This window comes from Nyctereutes procyonoides, unplaced genomic scaffold, assembly GCF_905146905.1.
Source record: "Nyctereutes procyonoides isolate TBG_1078 unplaced genomic scaffold, NYPRO_anot_genome, whole genome shotgun sequence".
NCBI classification, from domain to species: domain Eukaryota; kingdom Metazoa; phylum Chordata; class Mammalia; order Carnivora; family Canidae; genus Nyctereutes; species Nyctereutes procyonoides.
Genome location: NW_026575120.1, coordinates 25,791,450 through 25,816,042, shown reverse-complemented (window position 1 = coordinate 25,816,042; position 24,593 = coordinate 25,791,450). Strand labels below are relative to the sequence as shown.

Sequence of the window (24,593 nt, the reverse complement as noted above, 5' to 3'; positions counted from 1 at the left end):
GGGAGGAAGGGAGGAGTGTGGCCAGCTGCCTCACCTCAGCCCGCACTATTCTGTCCACGATGGTCTCCAGGATTTCCAGCTTACTGCACTTCACAACACCCTCGAAATACTGTGAACGGTGCTGGAGGGCCTGGGTCACTGTGATATCTAGGTTATTGTAGGTTTTTTCAGCAGCAAGGTTCTGTAATAAAGTAACAATGAATTATGTCCTTTTATTTCCATTTACATTAATAACCAAAATCAGTTAAGTTTAAAGGGACCTGATCTTTAAAAACATTAATGTTCATCTTACGTCAGTTTAGATACAGGTTAGAACATGCCGCTAGTGTTATTTCATCATTAATAACTACAGCTTAAGACGGATGAGGTATACCTTCGTTGTGGAGCAACCTTGATACATAGTGTCTACATGTCCTACAGAAGAATCCTCCCTCCCCCCACCCAAGGCTCTATATAGCCTGAGCGAATCAAGTCTTTGGAGAGGTGGACTAACATTTGTAAAGGGTAAGAAGCGCCCTAGGGTGCTGGCAACGAGGGCCTTTCCCTGTGAGCCCAGGGAGCAGGGTTTCCTCAGGATCAGGCATCATGGAGGAAGGGCAGGCCAGACGGGCCCCAGATGCACATGGCTTTAACCTCAGAGGGTCCTACTCAACCAGATTCCAGTTAGCCTATTTTTTGATGTCTGTTATTGTTAAGCAGAATAAATGAAACAAAAGGGTTTGAGACAGCTGGCTGAAAAGAAATATTTACCGCTGGGATCCAACATTAGGTCAAAAAATGATGAGCACAGTTGGGCCTATCAGAGTTTCAGTTCCCTTTCTTAGAAATACCATAAAACTCTAAGGAAGTGCATTTATTTTTTTTAAATATTTTATTTATTTGACAGAACACAAACAGGGGACGCTGACAGGCAGAGAGAGAAGCAGACTCCTTGCTGAGCAGGGAGCTTGATAAAGGCCTCGATCCAGGACCCTGGGATCATGACCTGAGCCGAAGGCAAATGTTCAACCGACTGAGCCACCCAGGTGCCCCTAAGGAAGTGCATTTAAAATGAATGAGGAAAAGCAAGCATCCAGTGGAAAGATGTAGCACTACCTCTAGTAGATTTACATCAGGGATTAAAATGTAGGACTTTTGGGGCACCTGGGTGACTCAGGTGGTTAAGGATCTACCTTCAGCTCAGGTTATGATCCCAGGGTCCTGGGATTGAGCTCCCTGCTCAGTGGGGAGTCTGCTTCTCCCTCTCCCTCTGCCACTCTCTGCTCATTCATGTGCTCTAATAAATCAAATCTTTAAAAAAAAAAAAAATATATATATATATATATAAAACAGGACTTTAAGTCTCAATACTTTTGCTTTCTTCTTTAGAATAGTGCTTCCCAATCAGCAAACAATGGGATCTAACTAGCAAGGGATTCCCGAAATCATGTGTGCACCAAGCACTTGCCTGTTGGCAGAATTAACATTTCATACACAGAAATAGGGCAATTTAAGATATTTACACATGCTGCAGTGATGGATAAACTACACATGAACTGAAAAGATGACTATATAATGCTAATATGTTATTTACTGCTAAGCCTAGTGAACGCTAAGTACAATGAGTATGGGCAGTCTATGGAATCTGATCCGCACATCCAGAAAAGCTATGTTTTAAATACATTCTAGATGACAAGTGTGACAAAATTAAAAATACTTACAATTACATCAAATTTGGAATAGATATCTACAACTTTTCCTAAAAATGAAAACATATGTTAGAAAAATATCTTGGAAACAAAAAATAACATTTAAAATCCATCTCAACCAGACACTAGCAATTAACAACCTTGCTAAATAACAAATTTGTCTAAATAAACATGAAATCACATCCTAATGGAAAATGTGAAGATAAGCCAGTTTAGAGTTCTCATTAACCTGAATGTTCCTTGGTGCTGACTTGATCCGCCATATCTAAATTTTCATCCCCAACCCCTGCCCACCACCCACCTGATCTGATCAGTTGACCACTTAACAATAAGTCTGCCCCCAGAAGACAAAGCATGGTCTCTCTTGCCCTCGTGTGACCAAACCCCCTACCTGACTCATCCACCACAGGCAAGGCCGACACTCGTCTTTCTACAAAGACGTTCAAGGCTTTAATGATGGGAGTGTCTGGGTGGATAAAGGCGATGTTGTGGTAGGTCCCAATTCCAAGGGCATCCAGGTTCTGCTTCATGAAGGCAGGCTTTGGCATATCAGACATCTAAACAGGAAGATAAATACAAGTGCTCTAGAGCCCAGACAGACCTTTATAATGTTCACATGTCCACACTTGGACGAAAAACTATGTATAACACATTATAAGTTAGTGTTCTCTACCAATCTACCCAGATGGCTGAATTAACATGGAAATGTTACATATAAAAATTGTAGTTCTTGTTCAAATCGGCTGATAAGTCTAAACTTATATTTAACTACTTAGTAAAATACTGTAGAGCACGCACATTGTGATGTTCCCTTCTCTTTCACTCACTGAAAATGTGGAAAGAAGAGGGAAGAAGAGGTCTCTTTGGAAATTAAGACCCATAGCCACCAAGAATCCTTTACTCTTATGTCCTGCCGTCAGCACTAAATACTATTTGTGAAGAACCCCTACAGTTCCAAACCCAGAGCGTTTGGTGGGAGCAGTCTGTGCTGCGGCTAAGTTAGTCCTCACCCCGTCCCACCCTACTCCTGCACTCTCCTCTGGAGGACTTCAGCTTGTGATTACTAGGAGCAAGGAACAAGCCAGCTGAACAGAATTGAAAGAACCTTTGAAAGTTCACTTTTCTTTTCATGGGCTGTTTTAGAGGAGGAGGGAGAAGTCAGAAGAGAGAAGTCTAGGGTCACGTTTGACTAAAACAAAATAAGGTCTACGGTTTCAAAAATCCACCTTGTATAAAGGGTATGGTTGGTTCCGTCCTCCTGGTGTACCTTATAATTATCAGGAAAAGATGAACAATTAGAAGAAACAAAATGTTCAAGTCAAAGAGTTCATCAATATTCAAATCATGAGAATCCTAGAAATTTAGAGAAAAAAAGAAAGACCTATTAGGTCATCTAGCCCATCGTGATGCAGGATAACCCCTGTTCCATTCCACGCTTAGGCTAACTGTCAAATGTCTCCAAGGCTAAGGCCACTTTTTCTCAGAAAATGATCTCAATTCAGAAAAAAATCAGGCTCTGAAATTTATATAAAATTCTGTATTTTAATCTGAAAACCTCTAATGGAATATTCTAAGAGCAGGATTTAATTACCATATTGGCCCAAATATAAGGCAGTATTGCAGAGGCATCCTCCTCTACTCTCCATGAAAGAGAAAATCCCCAAGGCCTGCCTCCTGCGGGGACTTCTGGTCTGCAGCATCGTGGCCATGAATACGGGCTGGACTGGACCTCGTGGCATCTGGGAGACCTGGGGTGGGTTTAACCCTTGGGGCCTGAGCTACATCACGGCCCGCTGGCAAGGGCCTCCCTGCTGGCAAGGCTGCAGTGGGGAGGGAGGCCGCCGCTCAGAAACTGCTCTGCCACTTGCCAGTGGTGACCCAAAAAGTCACTTCACCACCTATTAAATGGGATTAATAAAAATACCTACCTGGGGAGGCAGAGGTGTGGATTAGCTGTGTCTGGTGAAGCACTCAGGACAGTAGCTGACACGTCATCAATGCTTGTATATAGCTCTCATGATTAACGTTATCTTAAAGTGATTCCTCTGAGGAGTAGAGGGGCTAACAGCCTGACACATGTAGGCCCCGCCCTGGGTCCCACTCAGCCTTGATGCTGAGGCGGCTCCGCGAGCAGAGGTGATGTCTGAGCCACAATCTTCATACGCCCCTAATTGTCCCACCATCTCTATTCTACGTGTTTTGTCCCACCATCTCTATTCTACGTGTTTAAATTTCCTACCTTCTTTCTTGGCATTTATTTAACCATGAAGAGAGTTAGTTTTACATGTAAACTACTAAAATGTAGAAGTGGCTTGATGGACAAGGGATTTCTCCTTATTACCGAACCCTCTGTGCTTCTGTCTGGCAAAATTGAGGCAGGGCTCCAGGAGAAGAAGCATTGGCTCCTTTGTATCACACTAGAAATGCTCTTTTACTTCCTTAATGGAAGGATATGGGGAAGCTAATGTGATGTATATTTTTAATATCTATTAAGTTCTTTGACTTCACGGGGTGCCTGGGTGGCTCAGTAGGTTAAGCATCTGACCCCGTGATTTCCACTCAGGTCATGATCTCAGGGTTGTGAGATCAAGCCCCCTGGTGGCCTCTGCACTCAGCGTGGAGTCTGCTTAAAAGTCTCTCTCTGTCCTCTTCTCTCTCTAAAATAAGTAAAATCTCCCATCCAAGTACTAACCAGGCCTGACCCTGCTTAGCTTCCAAGATCAGATGAGATTGGGCGTATTCAGGGGTGGTATGGCCATAGACAAAATAAATAAAATCTTAAAAAAAAAAAAAATGACTTCACGTCATCTCTTCTGAACCATGAATGATGCCTCCTATTGGTCCTAGCTAACCAACTACTTCTAATCTCAAATTCACTGCATATAATCTAAATAAAAAAAAATTAAAGCCCTCTTGTAAATACTCTGGTCCTTCCGAGCCTCTTTAAATATTGACCAAAGTGGTCAATATTATGAATAAGAAGACATCTCATTCCAAATGCAGTTGAGAAAAACCTATAGATAATAAAGCCTGAATTTGGACCAACATGGTACTCTCTTGCCAAAATTGTATTTGCTTTGTGTTTTTCTGTCACTGCAATTTACAGTAAGATAATCCCGGGGGCAGTATTTTTCAAATGTTTCCAAAACCATGAAACCAATAAAAGCATCGTAAGGCAATTTGCTATAAATATTGGCTCAATTTATCTCACATAGCAGTTTCTTAATTAGAATGACTTGTATATTGCTTTACTGCCCTCATATTTTAGGTGATAAAATATTCTAACTTAAGTAGAGAATTCCAAGTGTTTTTATTATTTTGATACTTGCCCCGAAAAGCGATTGCTTTTTAATTGGAATCAACTTGGAGGATGTACAATTTAAATAGTAGTAAGTTGAGAAACTGCAGCTGAGAAATGGAGACCTCCTAACAATCCCAATTCCAAAATTAACAACGTCTCCTACTGAGGGTGACAGGAGCCAATTTACTTGAAGTAAATTAAAGTAGATGCAGCTACGTCTTTAGAAACACTAAAATCTACTTACAAAAAGCTGGAGGAACTTGAGGATTCTTTTGTGGGTAAGTATATAAAGTGCATTCCCACTGATAGGGTCAATAACTGGCAATCTGTGGATTTTATTTTTGATCAACGAGTATACAGCATCGAAGAGGCTGTGGGAAAAGCCATCAAAGTTGTTAGGAGGCTTTAAAGAAAGATGTAAAATTCTGGACCACCCCTGCTTTAGAAGCATTCTCAGTGTTTTCACATCAGAGCAACAAAAGGTTGACTGGACTTAAAGCAGTATTCTGGAAAAGTTTTAAATTGGGTATCTCAGTAAATGTTTTGATTTTCCAGTCTAATTCCAGATATGAGCACAAGCTACAGATCTCTAAGAGTGTGGTTTCCAACAGTACTGAACACTGCTGTCTAAGAAACGGCAGGGCTGAACCCCTAGGGCCACTAAGGGAGGCCCAGGTGACAGGGAGCTTGGCCTAGGCCCCTCAGGAGCGGATGGACTGCTCTGGCCTCTCCTGGGGCTGCCAACCAGCAGGCTGGTCGGTTTATCTGTTTTGTTTTGTTTTTTAGGACTTGGAAATAAACTAATAAAATTCAGTATTCTACTTTTGCTCGCTAGTGCTTAGAGTCTGGAGAATATTTTCATACACTGTGGAAATGTATCAGAGCCATTCTGGAAGGCCTGGGTCACCTGTCACATGCTGGGGCACATGTTCTCCCAACTACCTCTGGACCAACGTCTAGCCGAGGCAGACGGTCAACCCCTGGGGGAGCTGCTGTAATGTGCGTTCCTGGGCATGACCCTCCAGAGGCCATGTGGCAGGGGAAACCCAGCAATGGGCAGTATTATTAACAAGTTCCCCCGATGGTCTGTGTGGCAGTATGACCACTTTCCCAGCCTGTTATCGATCCCTGGGACAAACAATGGCTGATTGCTATTGTCTCTAAATTTACTGAATTTAATATTTGGAATTATGGAGGCTGTCCCCTATCTAGATTAAAAAAAAAAATCTATTGATCACAGAAACAAGAATCTGAAAGAATGTTTTCAAAGGAGAAAAACTTTACAAGTTTACCTTGCGTCTGGAGATATATTCACTAAAGGCTTAAATGTTTCTTGTAAATAAAGCTCTGTTTTTATAGAAAGAAAATATGCAATTAGTAACACATTTGCTGTCTGTAATTATTACACACATAAGGAATATTAAAATACTCTTCATTTTACAGATAACTGTTAGAAGAATTAAAAACCAAAATCAAATCTAATTTACTGAATGCTACTGTATAAATCATACTTAGGATTATTTTAAACAACTTAACTGTTTTCAGGATGCTGCCATCGTGTAAAAGTTAAGTATTTCAAAACAGTATTACAATAGATGTAAAAATGACAAAGACAAGCAATTGGGTGTAAAAAGCAGTGCCAGGGGATCCCTGGGTGGCTCAGCGGTTTAGTGCCTGCCTTCAGACCAGGGCGTGATCCTGGAGACCCGGGATCCAGTCCCACATCGGGCTCCCTGCATGGAGCCTGCTTCTCCCTCTACCTGTGTCTCTGCCTCTCTGTGTCTCTCATGAATAAATAAATAAAATCTTAAAAAAAAAAAAAAAAGCAGTGCCAGCAGAGGTCACTAGAAGGCTACCAAAGGACTATCACCCTCCAGAGACTAAGCACTCACGAAAGCCTTTAAAACTAATTTTCATAGGTTAGAACACTCTTAAAACTTTTGTTCTAAATTTTATTTTACCAAACTAATGCTCAAATCTGTATCCTGAGGACCTCAGTAGTCTTTACAAATTATCTTGCTAAAGATCCACCGTAATTAATTTGCCTTGTTGAGGTTTCTATACAGAAAGCACTCGAGAATATCTTGACATTAGCATTATTACTACCGAATACCATATAATATCAAACTATAAATATACTTTAATCTTGGTCTAACATTACTGATACAGTAGAGTTTGATAAGAAGTATCTCTCTTGGTATTAAGTTGTATATTCATAACAGGCCGTGCTAAGATATGGATCTCGTATTGTTGGACTTTGGTTTGACTTGATAAAGCCTTTATAAATCATATCTGTCATTCAATGGAACTTACAGGTTAAAGGGAATTAAAAGAGCCCCTTGCCCCTTAAGAGAGTTCTAATGGATGTTCAGATTTTGCAGGTGCTAGTCATAAAGGTTGCTTATCATTGTAGGCGGATTTTCAATTTTTAATGAACATTTTTCTGTCTACAAGTCCTTCCATTTCTATCCAGGCTTTTCTCTGAGCCGTCTACATAAGCCCTCCTCAAGGTCCGTATAGAGACGTGTGTGCAGGCCGGAAGTCCTCATTCAGAAGTGAGCGGTGGCTTGGCGGGGGCCCAAGGCAGGTTGACCCTATCCTTACATCCCAGCCTCATATATGGACTTGCTGCAGGTTCTCCAGAAATGTCCATTAAACAGAATGGATCGTTATTTACAATACTATGGTACACTATTGAGATTAAAATAGAAACGAATGTGTTAACTATATAGCTTATTAAGCAGAGAGAGAAGGATCTGTGATGTTAAAACATATTTTACATGCTAAGCAGAACATTTTTTCCCTGATATTAAAAGATTTTTAACACCCGATTGTGCTTACCCCTCCATGTTTCAATCTTATGTTCTTCTAATTCATAAATCTGTACCTGCAAATAAGAAAAATTCTTATTTACAAATGTTAACATATATAACAAAATAATTACTTCATAACTACTGCAGAGTTCCATAATTCAGCTGGTGGAAACAAAGATAATTCAGAAATACTGGAAATATAAAACGCTTTACATTTCGTTGAAGATAAATTATTTCTAAATTTAAAACATAATTAAGGGTGCCTGGCTGCCTCAGTCAGTGGAGTGTACGACTCTTGATCTTAGGGTTGCAAGTTCGAGCTTCATGCTGAGTGTAGAGATTACGTAAAAAGTAAAAAATCAGCGCACCTGGGTGGATCAGTCAGTTAAAGCGTCTGCTCTGCCTTCAGCTCAGGTCATGATCTCAGGGTCCTGGGATTGAGCCCTGCATCGGGCTCCCAGCTCAGTGGGGAACCTCCTCTCTATCCTGCTCCCTCTGCTTGCACACTCTGTTTCTCTGTCACATAAATAAGACCTTAAAAATTTTTTTTAAATCTTTAAATTAAAAATTAACCTAATATAAAAACTTCTGATACACTTATTATTTTTTATTTTATTTTTTAAAAGATTTTATTTATTCATGAGAGACAGAGAAAGAGAGAGAGAGAGAGGCAAAGACACAGGCAGAGGGAGAAGCAGGCTCCATGCAAGGACCTCGACGTGGGACTTGGTCCCAGGTCTCCAGGATTAGGCCCTGGACTGAAGGTGGCACTAAATCGCTGAGCCACCTGGGCTGCCCGAGTTTATTTTTTTTAATGATTGTATTGATTTATTCATGAGAGACACACAGAGAGAGGCACAGACACAGGCAGAGGGAGAAGCAGGCTCCATGCGGGTAGCCTGATGCGGGACTTGATCTCAGGACCCTGGGATCACGCTCTGAGCTGAAGGAAGATGCTCAACCACTGAGTCACCCAGGTACCCCTACACTTGAGTTTTGTTTTGTTTTATTTATTTATTTATTTATTTATTTATTTATTTGTTTATTTATTTATTTATTTTATTTTACACTTAAGTTTTATTTATTCTATTTTATTTTTTAAAATTATTTATTTATGATAGTGAGAGAGAGAGAGAGAGAGAGAGAGAGAGAGAGAGAGGCAGAGACACAGGCAGAGGGAGAAGCAGGCTCCATGCACCGGGAGCCCGACGTGGGATTCGATCCCGGGTCTCCAGGATCGCGCCCTGGGCCAAAGGCAGGCGCCAAACCGCTGCGCCACCCAGGGATCCCACACTTAAGTTTTAAAACACATATGGAGACATAGATTCATTACTTCTTTATTAAGGATACAGAAAATTTTCAGCATCTCTAGTTTAAAAAGGACAAATGGTTAAATCATGCTAAAATTAAGTTGTTAGATCAATTTATGCCTGACTGTATCGACCCATTTCCCCAAGGCAGAAAGGGCATAAAATATCTAGAGGGTTAATTGGCACAGTATAAGAAAAAGTCACTTTGGGGCTGTTCAGCTTTGTTTCAAATCAACACTAGCCTTATTACTTCTTAGTTGCTATTTTTGGCCAAATTATTTAAGCTCTCCCTCTGTTTCCCTTCCTAAACAACTGGCTAAATAGGCCCTCTGAAGCCAGCTTCTGTGAGCATCTCACAAGAGAGCAGGAAACAGAGTACTCATCAGAAGAGCGGTCCCCACCACACTGTGGTTCTCCACCTCGCCCCTCTGGAGCTTTCCCCTCCCAGCTCAGCCTTTCAAAAAATTATGCCCATGTCAGCATTGTGTTGGGCCTAACAGGGATGCCTGTGATCAGAAAGCCTGGCCTCCTCTTAAAGCTTAAAATCCAGATGGCAATAACATTAAGACAGTCCTATATAAAAAGGCCAGTGACAACTAAAGAAGAGTATGTACAGCTGACCCTTGAACAACATGTGGTTCAGGGTGCTGACCCTCGTGCAGTCAAAAATCCCCATGTAATGGGTAACTCCGCAAGAATTAACTACTCTGAGCCTACTGTTGACTGGAAGCTTTCCTGATAACATAAATGGTCGATTAACATATATTGTGTATGCTGTGTTGTATGCTATATTCTCACGATAAAGGTAAGCTAGAGAAAGGATTAAGAAAGCCATAAGGAAGAGAAAATACATTTACAGCCCTCTATATTTTTATTTCTTTTCTTAAAAAAAGTTTTATTTGAGAGAGAGAGAGAGAGAGAGAGAGAAAACGCACAAGCAGGGGGAGGGCGAGAGGGAGATGGAGAAGCAGACTCCTCCTTGAGCAGAGAGCCAGATGTGGGGCTCAATCCCAGGACCCTGAGATCATGACCTGAGCCAAAGGCAGACAACCGACTAAGCCCCCCAGGCACCCCGACAGTATTTATTGACAAACATTCTGCCACACTGTTCAACAGGCAACTGTGTGAAGCCATCCTCTAGAAGGCTCTGTGCACAGGGACGCACAGAGATGAACACAGGGCAGGCACGGAAAACACAGAGGTAGCACATTTCAGCCAGCCCCTGCGTGATGGATGGGCTTTACATAGAGCAGAAAAACTCAACTAAAAGGCACGGAATGCAGAGACTTGCTCCTGTTCGAGCCACAGTGAAGACACAGAGGGCTAGAGAGCAGGATGGATGGGGACATAGCCACATGCTGCCCCAACCATGCAATGGCCAATGGCCAGCCTGGATGGGTTCAAGCAGCAGAATGGTGACACTGAAGCTCAAAGAAGGTGGCTTTCACAGCACCAGAGCCAGATGGAAACCCGGGTCCTAGGTGGTCAGTGAAGTCTATAATGCTGAGCGGTGGGGGCACAGGGGCCACAGGAAGGAAGGACAAAAGGTTCAGAGATGAATTAACAGATTAAACAGATGAATTAAACAGCTGCCAGGCCACACTGGCTTTGATGATAGGTGACGGAAGGATAATATGAACAGTGGAGAAGAAAGCCTTCACCGAGGATAAGGGAAGATGGTGTTTGTTTTATTTCAAGTTCCGGGTAGTTCACATACTATGTAGCACTGGTTTCAGTAGAATTCAGTGATTCATCACTTATATACAATACCCAGTGCTCATCCCAACAGGGGCCCTCCTTCATGCCCTCCCTCATCCAGCCCTCTCCCCAACCTCCCTTCTGGTAACCCTCAGTTTGTTCTCTAGAGTTAAGAGTCTCATGGTTTCTCTTGAGCGTGCGCTCTCATTCTTTTTTTTTCTACCTTATGTTCATCTATTTGCTACCTTATGTTCATCTGTTTTATTTCTTAAATTCTATATGTAAGTGAAATCATATGGTATTTGAGTTATTTCACTTAGCATAATACTCTCTAGCTCTTTCCATGTCATTGCAAATGGCAAGGTTTTGTTCTTCAAGCATGTGGTTTTTGACACGGTTTACAGGTAGCACCTCTAGGTCTGCACCTCACTTAGGAAGCTCTGAGATGATGGCAGTACTCAGCTGAGCAGAGGCTTCCCGGCTCTTTGCCTGCACAGCCCCACAGGCCTTGAGCTGCAGGCACCAGGGTGGATGCCATTCCACTAACATGAGCATCTGTGTTTGGCCCTGGGATGATGGGGAAGGGGGTGTCTGTATGACACAAAGATGAGTAAGACCCAGTCCCCACCTCAAAGAACTCAAAATCTAGCAATCTATACACTAACAATGAAGCAGAAGAAAGAAATCAATGAATCAATCCCATTTACAATTGCACCAAAAACCATAAACCATTTAGGAGTAAACCTAACCAAAGAGGTAAAGGATCTGTGTATTCTGAAAACTACAGAACACTTGTGAAAGAAATTGAGGAAGACACACATACACAAAAATGGAAAAATGTTCCATGCTCATGGAATGAAGAACAAATATTGTTAAAATGTCTATATTACCCAAAGCAATCTACATGTTCAATGCAGTCCCTATCAAAATACCATCAACCCTTTTTACAGAGCTGGAACGAACAATCCTAAAATTTGTACGGAACCACAAAAGACCCTGAATAGCCAAAGGAATGTGGGGGGAAAAAACCAACCAAAACCTAAAGCTATGGAGGCATCACAATTCCAGGCTTCAAGCTCTATTACAAAGCTGTAATCATCAAGACAGTATGGTACTGGCACAAAAACAGACACAGAGATCAATGGAACAGAATAGAGAACCAGAAATGGACCCTTAACTCTATGGTCCTTTGACAAAGCAGGAAAGAATATCCAATGGGAAAAAAAAGATAATCTCCTCAACAAGTGGTGTCAGGAAAATTGGGATAGCCACATGCAGAAGAATCAAATTGGACCACTTTCTTACATCATACACAAAAATAAATCAAAAGGGATGAAAGACCTATATGTGAGACAGGAATCCATCAAAATCCTAGAGAACACAGGCAACTTCTTACCAGACACATCTCCAGAGGCAAGGGAAACAAAAGCAAGAATGAATGACTGGGATTTCATCAAGATAAAAAGCTTCTGCATAGCAAAGGAAACAGTCAACAAAACCAAAAGGCAACCTACAGAATGGGAGGAGATATTTGCAAATGTCTTATGAGATACAGGGCTAGTTTCCAAAATCAATAAAGAACTTAACACCCAAAAAACAAAACCTCCAGTCAAGAAATGGGCAGAAGACATTTTTTCCAAAGACGACATACAAATGGCCAACAGACACTTGAAAAAAATGCTCCACATCACTTGATATTAGGGAAACACAAATCAAAACCACAATGAGGGCAGCCCGGGTGGCTCAGCGGTCTAGCGCCCCCTTCAGCTCAGGGCGTGATCCTGGAGACCCAGGATCAAGTCCCACATCCGGCTCCCTGCATGGAGCCTGCTTCTCCCTCTGCCTGTGCCTCGCCTCTCTCTCTTTCATGAATGAATAAATTAAAAAAATCTTTTTTTTTAAAAAAAGAAGAAAAACATAGCTTCTTAAAAAAAAAAAAACAACAAAAAACCAAAACCACAATGAGACACCACCTCACACCTGTCAGAATGGCTAAAATTAACAAGTCAGGAAATGACAGATGTTGGCGAGGATGCAGAGAAAGGGGAGCACTTGTGCACTGTTGGTGGTAATGCAGACTGGTGCAGCCACTCTGGAAAACAGTATGGAGGTTCCTCAAAAAGTTAAAAATAGAACTGCCCTACAATCTAGCAATTGTACTTCTAGGTATTTACCCCAAAGAATATAAACATAGTGACTTAAAGAGGCACGTGCACCCCAATGTTTAGAGCAGCGATGTCCAAAATAGCCAAAATATGGAAAGAGCCCAGATGTCTGTCAACAGATGGATAAAGAAGATGTGGTATAGATATACAATGGAATATCAGCCATCAAAAATAATGAAATCTTGTCATTTGCAACGATGTGGATAGAACTAGAGAGTATAATGCTAAGTGAAATAAGTCAAAGACAAGTATTATATGATTTTACTTATGTGTAGAATTTAAGAAACAAAACAGATGAATATAGGGGAATAGAGGGAAAAATTAAGATAAAGACAAAGTGAGGCAAACCATAACATATTCTTAACTCTAGGGAACAAACTGAGGGTCGCTGGAGGGGGGAGCAGGAGAGTGGGCATGAAGGAGGGCATGTGAGGTAATGAGCATTGGGTGTTATACGCAACTGATATATCACTAAATTCCACCCCGAAACTAATAGTACAGTGTATGTTAACTAAATTGAATTTAAATAAAGAATTTTAAACAGTTCATTTCCGTTTTGTGGAAAATCAGCCATAGAAAACTTTACAAAGGCCCTACAAAATCTTTCAAGTGTAAGTTCCCAATCTCACTGAAAATTCAATAGGAATAAGGTTGAAAATAAGCCTGGAGATCACCCAAAGGAGAATTAGCAAGTGCAGAATCAATAACACTAAAGCCTGAAGATGAATGTGCTATCAGAGACTGGTGGGATGGTGTCAAGTGGCCTGATGCACATGTGACTCAAGTCCCAGAAGAGAAAGAATGAGATAGAAAAAATTTTTGAAGAAAGAGTAGTCAGAAACTTCCCAAGTTAGGTGAAAAACCAACTCAGAACATCATGGAAATGCAGCATCCCTGAAGCAGGACACACAGAAGGGAAACCAGATGTGACCTCTGGTGATCAAACACAGAGTGAAAGAGACAGCTCTTGAACCAGAAAGAAATGGTGTACGATCCAGAGGAGGGAAGGATAAAAATTTCTATTCGCTTCTCATCCAAAGCACTGGGAGGCCAAAAGACAGTATTATATCTTCAAAGTGTTAAAAACAACTGTTAAGTCAGTTTCCATAAAATGGCAAAAGTGTTCTGCAGGCAATAAAGATGAAATCATGACACTGTCGGATGAACAAGAGCTGTGATGGTTCATCCCTGTGCGACTGTGTGACATGGACAGGGGTTACTGGGACCTTGAGCGCCAGTGGGGGCGCACCAGACAGTGCGGAGAGAGGTACCAGGAACCTTGGCATAAAAAGCTATGGATGCCTTTTCTTTTTACTCTTCGTTTTGTTTAAAATGAAAATAGGGGCAGATGAAATAGAACTATATTTTATGTAAAAAGTTTAGTATTCACTCCAAATAGATTGTGTTAAGTTAAAGTCGACATGGAAATTCCACATTCCAACCAGAAAAGTTCAGTGCAGAGAGTATGGTAGTATCAATGGAGCTCAATTGGCTATGATGGAGGGGACAGGACTACAGTAGCCTCCAGCTGCAAACAACTAGAAAATGGGAAAAAATATGTGCAACTATCTTCAGACCCTGGACGACAGGCAGGGCGGGACTGCCACTCCCAGGGAGAAGGCAAGCAAACAAACCAATCCCCCAATCACCACATTTCTCCCCAGGCTGGGCAGCTGACCCAGCCAGGGCACAACACTCCCGCTGAGTTAGGAAGACAGAAACCAAAGTCTGGGTGAGATGGAGCCAAGTGGAATTTGTGGGCAGAAAACCAGACAGGAGGAGCTATCTAGAAAAGCGAGAGAGGGCGGTGCGGAAATCTCCTTGAATTTTTGACTGAATACTAAGCTGGGTGTGTCTGGTGAAGGACACGAGGCCAGGCTAATACTCACACTGAAAGATGTTGCATCTTGACCAGACAGAATGGAAAGTCCTTGCTAAACCACCAGAAAATTCCATGGAGATCCCAGGAACAAGTGTTGGTGAGAATGTAGAGAAAAGGGGACCCTCATGCATGGTTGTGGGAATGTAAATTGGTGCAGCCACTGTGGGAAACGGTACAGACTTTCCTCAAAAAATTAAAAATATAGCTATCATACTAGCCAACAATTTCACTCTGGGTATTTTTGAAAAACAAAACAAAATTGCAAATACTAATTTGAAAAGATATATGTACCCCCATGCTCGCTGCAGCATGATTTACAATAGCCAAGATATGGAAGCAACCCAAGTGTCCATTGATTAGATGAACGAAGATGTCACAAACACTGGAATATTAGTCATAAAACAAGAATGAAATCTTGCCATTTAAATGCAACAATGTGGATAGACATAGAGAGTATTATGTTAAGTGAAATAAGTCAAACAGAGAAAGACAAATATTATGTAATTTCACTTACATGTAGAATCTAAAAAACAAGTGAATAACAGAAATATAGATGCAAAGAACACCTGGTGGTCACCAGAGGGGTGAAGGACAAGAGAAACAGGTGAAGAGGACTAAGAGGTATAGACTTCCAGTTATAACGTAAATAAATCATGGGAATATAGCCAATAAAATTGTAATAACTTTGTATGGTGACAGATGGTAACCAGACCTATCGTGCTAATCAGCTTGTGACATATAAAAATATTGACTCACTTTTGTACACCTGAAACTAATATAATATTGTATGTCAACTATAACTTAACGAAAAAAAGAATAACTTGGGGCTGTATCTTTAGCCAACTACTTTTATAGAAATTTTGATTTAATTAACTACTGCTGAGATTTTTTTTTTTTAAGATTTGTTTTAGAGAGAGACCATGTGTGCAGAGGGAAAGAGTCTCAAGCTGACTCCCTACTGAGCTTGATCCCATGACCCCGAGATCAGGACCTGAGCCAAAACCAAGAGTCAAATACTCAATGGACTGAGCCACCCAGGTGCCCCTTGCTGAGATTTTTAGTAGGGGTTTAGTTGCGTTTTATCAAAATATATCCAGTTAATAATCATACTTGTGTTGATTTTGCTAGTTCAAAAGCAGACATATGACTATTATAAGAAAACCAATACTCCCCTGCATTTGGTAGTATTTAAGAAATCAGTTATCTCGTATGAAATAAATATGGGATACTTACAAGATCTTTGGTAAAATTTAACTCTAAGAGTTCTGTTTTATTTTCTTATTTTATGGAGAAATTTAATAATTGGGCAGTATTAACCATTACACATAAAAAAGAATATTAAAAGGTAAATGTCTTTTACCTTTCAGATACCCAAAATATACAATTCTGTCCTTGCCCATCCTTGCCAAAAAGGCAGAAACATAACACCTTCCCACCCCTAAACAAAAGCAATCAACTCCCCAAACCAACCAAAACCAAAACTCAAGTTGTAAAATCACAAAAATCACAGCATTAGATAAAAGGCCGTATGTGGTTCTCAAACTAAGCTCTTATGAAATAGCTGGACCAGAGAGTTCTCCCACTAAAGTCAGCCAGCAGCAATCTTTTGTAACTGGCAGAAAAATATCAAAACTGAATTCCTCCAATTTTAAGTTTTACTTCTTTAACCACAGAGTCCATATAGTTCTTGTTTAAAAAAAAAATCTGGGGGGGGGGTCAGTGCATGAAGCTGCATGCAAATCGACAGGCCTGGGGTCATAAACTTGGTGGTATTTTCGTCTCGAGAGAGGCCGTCAACAGCCACTGGACCAGGGTGGTGTGAGGGGTTGCCTTCACCCATGGGTCCATGCAGTCACAATACTGCAACAAGCCCAGGCTGCTGCTAAAGATCATAAATTTAGTGACTGATTTACACCGAAGTGCCCTGCACATTATATATATTTGTAAAAATCAACTACCAGCACCGCCACCCCTCTGCACATATACAGAAATATATACAGCTCCAATGACTGACATAGGGTTTCTGGCACTTACCATGGGTGATTTATAGTATCTATGTAGTATATTTATGAAATCTGTAATTGTTAGCATTCCTGGAACAAAGAATTATATGTTAAATATAAAACTGAAAAATTTCATATGATAAGCAAACCTGGAATAGTTTCCAGAAAACCTTCTAAAATATACTTTAAAAGTATATTACTTATATATTATTTAGGACTATTAGCCTGTTAATTATCTACAACAAACTAAGATAAATTTCGCTGAAATTAAACCTGACACTAAGTACAAAGGAATCAACCATAGTATCTGGTAATTCAATGTTAGAAAGCTTACTAATATAAAACATCACAAAAGACTTGCAGCTACATGTAAATAATTTAAAATGCTTTAAAATAAGGTAAGGGAATTCCAAAAGCTTTAGACACATGACACTTCTGGGGGCACTGGATTGTTTCCTGAAAAGTACTCTACAAACCTTGGTTCTTTATTTATTTAGCACCTATTTATTAAGTGCCTACTACGTGCCAGACGCCAGGACTACAAAGATGAAGATAAGAAACTTGTCCTTGAGGAAACTGTCACCTAGAGTGGGAGGCAGACATAAACTGGTAATTTCAAAATAATGTGATGCACCCTGGGAGAGACAACATCACTGTCTGCTATGATCTGTGAGATGAGAAATGATGGAATTGAGGATATTTCTGATAAGAGAGCAATGATTTACCACAGGCATCCATCACATGTACATCACTTCATTTGCACCATCAGTAAGGTGTCTGCCAAAGAAGCGGGGATTGTCTTCAGGCACGGACACGTGAGCAAAAGAGGCCCGAAGTCAGGTGTCTGGGCACAGGGTCCCCTGCGCACCCTGTTCCCTACGCTTGTGGGAACTGGCAAAGGCACGTAAGCTCCTTCAGGGAGCCAAAAGGGTACTGAATCAAAAGAAGCTGGACAAATATGAAAAAGAAACTCAGTGTTTTGAATTTCCTGGTGACCCCCACCTTACCCAGGACGTAAAAGCCATAAAGTTCTTCAGCTTGGCAATATGTTTTCGAGGCTGGATTCCAAACCAGCACCAATTAGGATACCTTAGGCTTTCTTTCAGGTTCCCATTTCAGATTCCTCCCCAGGTCCACGATGCTTACCTACAAAACTTTGTTTCTTACTCTCCCACAGCGGCGCTGCTCGAACACCATTGGCTACTAAGGCAAAGAAGGCCTTTTTCACCTAAAGACAAACAGAAACAAAGACATAAAGTCCATTTTGTCAGGGGGAAAATACCTTCAACTAAAATACCCAACCAGTTCTTACCAATTATCTTCAATGTTTGAGCTTTTTAGTTTAAGAGGCTAAACTGAATTTACTAACACTGGTAAAAATGCTTTTGTATTATATATATATATATATATATATATATATATATATATATATATATATATATATATGATTTTATCTATTTGAGTGAGAGATCACGAGCGGGGGGCGGGGTAGGGGCAGAGGGAGAAGCAGGCTCCCCTCTGGGCAGGGAGCCCAATGTGGGGCTGGACCCCAGGACCCTGGGATCATGACATGACCTGAGCCGAAGGCAGATACTTAACCAACTGAGACACCCAGGCGCCCGCTTTTGTATTATACATAAAGGCATATAAGGACTGGAAATTTTTTGAAACTGAAACAACACAATTAACTTCAAAGATTTTTATCTCTAGATTTTGTAGACATAGACTGGATATAATTAAAACCATATAAAATAATTACACTTCAGTTTAATTTCTATGTGTGGTTATTAGTTCATGTGAAAACGCTGAAGTTACACCAAGATGAGCTGAAATGATAATCTGTCTCTCCTATGTTCAATAACAAAACAAACAAGTGTCCTTTCTCACGTCCTGGAGGCTGAGAAGAGGTTGAGAGATGTAATATACGTGCACTTTTGTATCATGTGGAGACAAACATGCAGCGTGTGCCTGTTGTGGGCCGAGCTCTGTTCAGGCTACGTGCATGTGTGGGGTCTCTGTGAGCCACTGCGACAAACCCCCGCCTCTGGGCGCCAGGTATATGTGTGTGTGGGGTGTGGTTGTTAAAAACCAGCAGCTCAGTGCTCAAGATAACTCTTTAAATACCCAGAGCAAAGAGACACAGGAAGAATGTTGACCTTTATTAATAACTGAAGAAATGAAGACTAAAGCAAGGTCAAAGTATCATTTAGAGCTACTAAATAGGCCAATATTGTTCAGTTATAGCATCTAATGCAGGTAAAGCCCCTGGTGGCATTGGACATCATTAGGATATTTTCTGAGCCACAGCTTGTATCAAGAATCACAAATCATGTAGTCATCCTAAATTTTAGGAGTAGGAATCAAAGATGTTCAATGTGGCATTATCTCTAAGATTGAAATTGGAAAAATATATGCCCCCAACAAAAAATATATTAAATACTGGATTACCAACGGGAAAAAAGTATCCAATTGTAAAACCATATTAAAGTAAAAGAAAGAGGGTTTATGGCAGTAAGAAACACAGACTATAAAACTATACATTATAATTATATAAAATGTCTTTAAATGAAAAAGGTCAAAGAGAAGCAAAAAATTAAACTATATTAAGGAGCTGGGACAGTGACAGTGTTTCTTTGACAAAATTTCAGAGTGGTATAGTTTTCTTTTTAACAAGAAAGAAAAAGGTTCTTCTCTCTCCCCCTGTATTCCAAACCCCTGCTAATTTAAGAACAAAGAAATGAGAGAATTACAGGAACCCAGAGCTTCTCATCAAACTAAGATTAATAATTCAGCAACTGTTTATGCCTTTATTATGACACATCTGGGCTTTGTGTGGCAGGAGTTACATACATGCTTGGTTGACCCATGTGAATCCAGGGACAATGGGCGGGTGAGGAAATCTCTTTAATTATTGTCTATATTCAGCTCAGCCCAGGCCAGCACCGTGTCTTGATGAGGTACCAGACCATCAGGGATTCCATCTGTCAGTTGAATAAACAGCACAGGACTGGGAAGAGATGTAGGGCCAGTCGGGTGACACAGCAGAGAAACAGCAACTCAGTGGCATCCGTAAACTCGTCAAGTATTTTTTTTTTTAATTTTTTTAAAAAATTTATTTATGACAGTCACAGAGAGAGAAAGAGAGAGAGAGAGAGAGAGGCAGAGACACAGGCAGAGGGAGAAGCAGGCTCCATGCACCGGGAGCCTGACGTGGGATTCAATCCCGGGTCTCCAGGATCGCGCCCTGGGCCAAAGACAGGCGCTAAACCACTGCGCCACCCAGGGATCCCCTTGTCAAGTATTTTTTGAACTACCTCTCAGATCAAGAATCACAAAAACATTTATGTTGCTCATGTAACTAAGTGGCACCCAGGGATGGTGGGCCCATTTGGAAGGTCTGCTATTTCGACCTAAATGACACTCCGGGAAGCCTTGATTGTAATCCTAGAAGATATGATAAAAAGAATATGGGGGAGAAGTCACAGATAAACAGATTTTATTTTAATTAACTTATGATTTTATTTATTCATGAGAGAGGCAGAGACACAGATCCTCCATGGCACCCTAAGTGACCACAGCTGCCAAAAACCCATCCCAGAAGGTTGCAAGTCTGCCCAAGATGAAGTAACTACAGAAGCTGGATAATACATACAGATCGCTGTTTGAGAGCCCAGCGTGCACCACAGGAGCAAGATTCGAGAAGCTACAATTCCCCAGAGAAGAGCGGCCTGTGACTCAAGCTCCATAGTCATTTTGGGATTTTTTTGAATCGTCTTCAAACGAGAATGTTAAGGCAAGGAGAATGTTAAGAATTTAACGTGAAAAGCTCCATCACCTCTGCAAGAGAAGGTAAAACCGACGAACAGGAAGGAAAACACTTGAAAGTAAAAACCTCCCGCTTCTTTTCAATGGGTGAGTCGCCAGACCAACTAGACGCTTCTGTAGGCTCAGGGCCTTGACCCTCTCTGAGCCTCCGCGTTACAAAACAGGACTAACAGATAATGTTTTCCTCACAAGTGACGATGCAGACCAACCGGGCTTGAACGTGAGGATATTCAGCACAGTGCCAACACCAAGAACCGAAAAGAACAAATGTTCTAATTTTGCACCCTAGAGCGATCCGGCCAGAAGCCGATGGAGAAAGACTCACGGTTTTCATTTCACCCCCAGACACTGTTGACCGGTCCATATGTGGTGGAGGGAGTCCCGGTGCTGTGCTCCAAAGACCCAAGACAACACTTCGAGGTGGGCGACACCCACCCAGGGTGCCCTGCGCAGAGCCGGCTGCCCTCAGCATCACCAAGCCTTCCGACACCTGGCTTTCTCACACCACGTGCGTGGAGCTGAAGTGCATTTTAAGACTCTCCTCAGAAAATTCTTCACAATTACAGAAGGCACAGGGTGTTACCAATTAACCAATAAACAGGATAAAAAGAAGACTGGCACAATCGGGTTCCAACGTGCAGGACAGAGCTCTCCCAGTGGGGGCCGAGTACCTGTGAATACTTCAACTGGTATGCAATTTGCTCAAAGTGTTATCAGTTTTAAAATTTACTTTTTCATAGAATTTCCAAACAACCAAATGTGATAATTAGGAAAGTAAAAGATGGCAAATACAATTTTGATGTAGAAATGATTTTTTACAACACTAAACTCTAAGAGATTCTAACGCCTAACACCAAGTAGAACATTTGTGTTCCGAGAAAATGGGAATCGGGTTCCTCTCTGAGGCTTCACTGCTCTCTATATGGTTTTACCCCGATTTTCAGTAATTAAGTGGGGCTTTTAAAATTAATGCTGACGGACAGCTAAAGCTCTTTAAAACTGTCCCAATTTGGCTTCTTATTGGATTTTTATACTAGAGCTTGTCCAGTGGATTTCACACTACCCGAGGCATCTCTCTTGTCCCTGGGAGCTGCGTGAGGGCGTCCAGCTTCCAAGGTGAGGGGTCCAAGACCTCTATGCTGACATGGTAAACTGGTTGATTTATTTATTTATTTTTTTGTGCTTCGATGTCATGAAATTCCTTCTCCTTCAAGTGAACTTACCTTCAATTCTACCTGTTAAAACTCAGCTGACCTTTACCTTCTAACTCCATAAGCAAACCTCCCTGTGTCACTGCGGTCAGAGTGGACCCTGCCTTCCCTCCTCTCACCACACCTCATTTGGCCTGTTACCTCAGCAGTTTCCCTTGTGTCTCCTTCGGCTTAAAAATGGCATAGTAAAAACATTTCTGACAACTCTTCCCCTTGAAAAGTCACCCCCAAGCTACAGGGCATGGAAGCTGGAACTGGGATGAATGGGGAGGGCGGCGGGAGAGAAAGCAGATGCAGGGAGGTTAATGAGTGACAAAGCCTCATAGGGGCGGGGTGGTGGCAGGGGGCCCAGACCACTCCCTGGACCCTGAAGTCCCAGGGCCAGAAAAAAACAAGAGACTGTTTCAGATCAGGAAAGAGCCACAGCCACCGGCCACCACCACCAAAGGACCATTTTCTGGAGAAACTGCTCTGTAACTGCAGCGTACAGATACAGATGCCTGGGGGCCACCGATGAGAAAGATCAGTGAGGCCCACCAAGAAGCCCCCTGGTGCGTCCACATGCGGTCTTGGTGCGCACCTGTGATTACCAACAGGCAGCCAAGACTCAGCAGCCCCCTGACAGGACCCTGAACGCGGAGGCTGCACAAGCTCTGGCTATAGTTCTATAACCCGGAGGGATAAGAAAACAAAACAAAACTTCCCCAAAGCAGAGCCAAACGGCAGAGAGAGCAGCCAGGTGGCTCAGCGGTTTAGCGCCACCTTCAGCCCAGGGCCTGATCCTGGAAACCTGGGATAGAGTCACACGTGCCTGTGTCTCTGCCTTTCTCTCCCCCACCCACCCTGTCTCATGAATAAATAAAATCTTTAAAAACAAACAAACAAACAAGCTCCTACCAAAAAAAAAAAAAAAAAAAAAAGGCAAAAAGAGAGACAGGATACGAATATTAAAGGGTCAATTCAGGGAGCCCAAGACCCACTCCTGGAAGTCCCAGAGAGAGGAAACCGTAGGAGGATGATTACTGGAGATGGGCCTCAAGGAACAGACCCAACAGGCTTGGGCACTGGGTTCCAAAGGCATATGGTGTGACCAGCAGGAGGAGTACAAAGGCCACAATGAGGCACATTAGTATGAGATTCTGGATTACCAGGTTTAAGAGAAAATCCCCAAATTTTATAAATTTTATAAGAGGGAAAACTCTTATAAAGCTGGAGAATAGGGCAGCCCAGGTGGCTCAGCAGTTTAGCGCTGCCTTCAGCCCAGGGTGTGATCCTGGACCCCACATCGGGTCCCTACATGGAGCTTGCTTCTCCCTCTGCCTGTGTCTCTGCCTCTCTCTGTCTTTCATGAATAAATAAAATCTTAAAAAAAAAAGAAGCTGGAGAATAATTTTAAAAAATCACAACCGATTTCTCTTTAATACCTGCATCCAGAAGCAATGGAATGATGCCTTCAAAATTCTAAATAAAAATTATTTTTAAAAAGATTTTATTTATTCATGAGAGACACAGAGAGAGGAGAGAGAGAGAGAGAGAGAGGCAGGCAGGGACACAGGCAGAGGGAGAAGCAGGCTCCAAGCAGGGAGCCCGACGTGGGTATCAATCTGGGGTCTCCAGGATCAGGCCCCGGGCTGAAGGCAGTGCTAAACTGCTGAATCACCTGGGCTGCCCTAAAAATTATTTTCGTTATGGAATTCTATACACAGCACTCTACACAGTGAGTATGAGACATTGAGACACTTAAAATTGCACACAATTACCTGCCATGCATCTGTCCCTGGGACATATGAGGGCTTCATTCATATGCTGGAGCCCTCACTCCCAATAGTGACGGCATCTGGAGGTGGCGCCTTCTGAAAGTGATTCAGTTTAGGTGAGGTCATGAGGGTAGCGACCCCACGATGGGATTAGTGGCAGAGCTCTGGGCTGTGAGGACAGTGAGAAGACGGCCATCTGCAAGCCAGGAAGGGAGTCCTCCCTGGGGACCCCAACCGACCACCGCTCCATGCAGGGCTCACAGCCTCCGCACTTGTGTGAAGTAAATCCCTGCTGCTTACACCCCCCAGGCTGTGCTGGTGTGTCACGGTAGCCCAAGGGAAAGTCTATGGGAAAATCTGTTCCCCCACAAAAGAGGGAACAAATCAAGGAAGCAGAAAGTACGTGTTCAAAAGACAGGGGCTGCAATGTAGGAGAGGGATGTAGTATCCCCAGCCTCGGGAGACAGCGATGAGCAGGCTGGGGAGCAGAAAGACCACAGACCCAAAGGAGTGGCTCCAAATGGACCCGAAAACGTGTCCGACAGGTCTGACCTTCCAGAAAATTCCATCAAGAAGTTTGGAAGGTGTGGAAAGGCATAGATGGTCAAAATAAAAAAAAGAGTTCTAAACTCCAGGAGTAATACTGAATTGCGCACAAAGGGAAACATAAACATAACTAGTCTCTGCTAGGCTCGGCAGTGACTAAAACTGACAACTGTCAAAATAACGACGGCAGGCCAGGAAAGACTTCATGGCCACCAGAGCCTGGAAACAACAGAGGGGAGGGCACAAAGGAGGCGACACAAGGAGCAGGAACAGCTGGTTGCCAAACCGGAAGGAAAATGTGCCTGGGGTCCACACCCCGAGGTCATATGGCAGTCCAGTCTTCCAGTCTAGATTCCATAGCCGAACTGGCTGTTTCTGGGCCATGTGGCAGGAG

General features: G+C 42.1%; 1 protein-coding gene across 9 annotated transcripts in view; it reads right to left on the bottom strand.

Annotated features, from left to right (window-relative positions):
• PRKAG2 (protein kinase AMP-activated non-catalytic subunit gamma 2) overlaps positions 1 to 24,593 on the bottom strand; it is a 264,343-nt gene that overhangs the window by 8,974 nt on the left and 230,776 nt on the right. For all 9 annotated transcript variants that reach the window (XM_055334706.1, XM_055334705.1, XM_055334704.1 and 6 more), the window contains 8 exons: positions 18,007 to 18,088; positions 16,892 to 16,950; positions 7,831 to 7,876; positions 6,282 to 6,336; positions 5,234 to 5,360; positions 2,080 to 2,245; positions 1,701 to 1,738; positions 35 to 181 (listed from right to left, as the gene is read on the bottom strand). In XM_055334706.1, the coding sequence (XP_055190681.1) occupies positions 35 to 181; positions 1,701 to 1,738; positions 2,080 to 2,245; positions 5,234 to 5,360; positions 6,282 to 6,336; positions 7,831 to 7,876; positions 16,892 to 16,950; positions 18,007 to 18,088 (720 nt within the window). The remainder of the gene's footprint in view (positions 1 to 34; positions 182 to 1,700; positions 1,739 to 2,079; positions 2,246 to 5,233; positions 5,361 to 6,281; positions 6,337 to 7,830; positions 7,877 to 16,891; positions 16,951 to 18,006; positions 18,089 to 24,593) is intronic.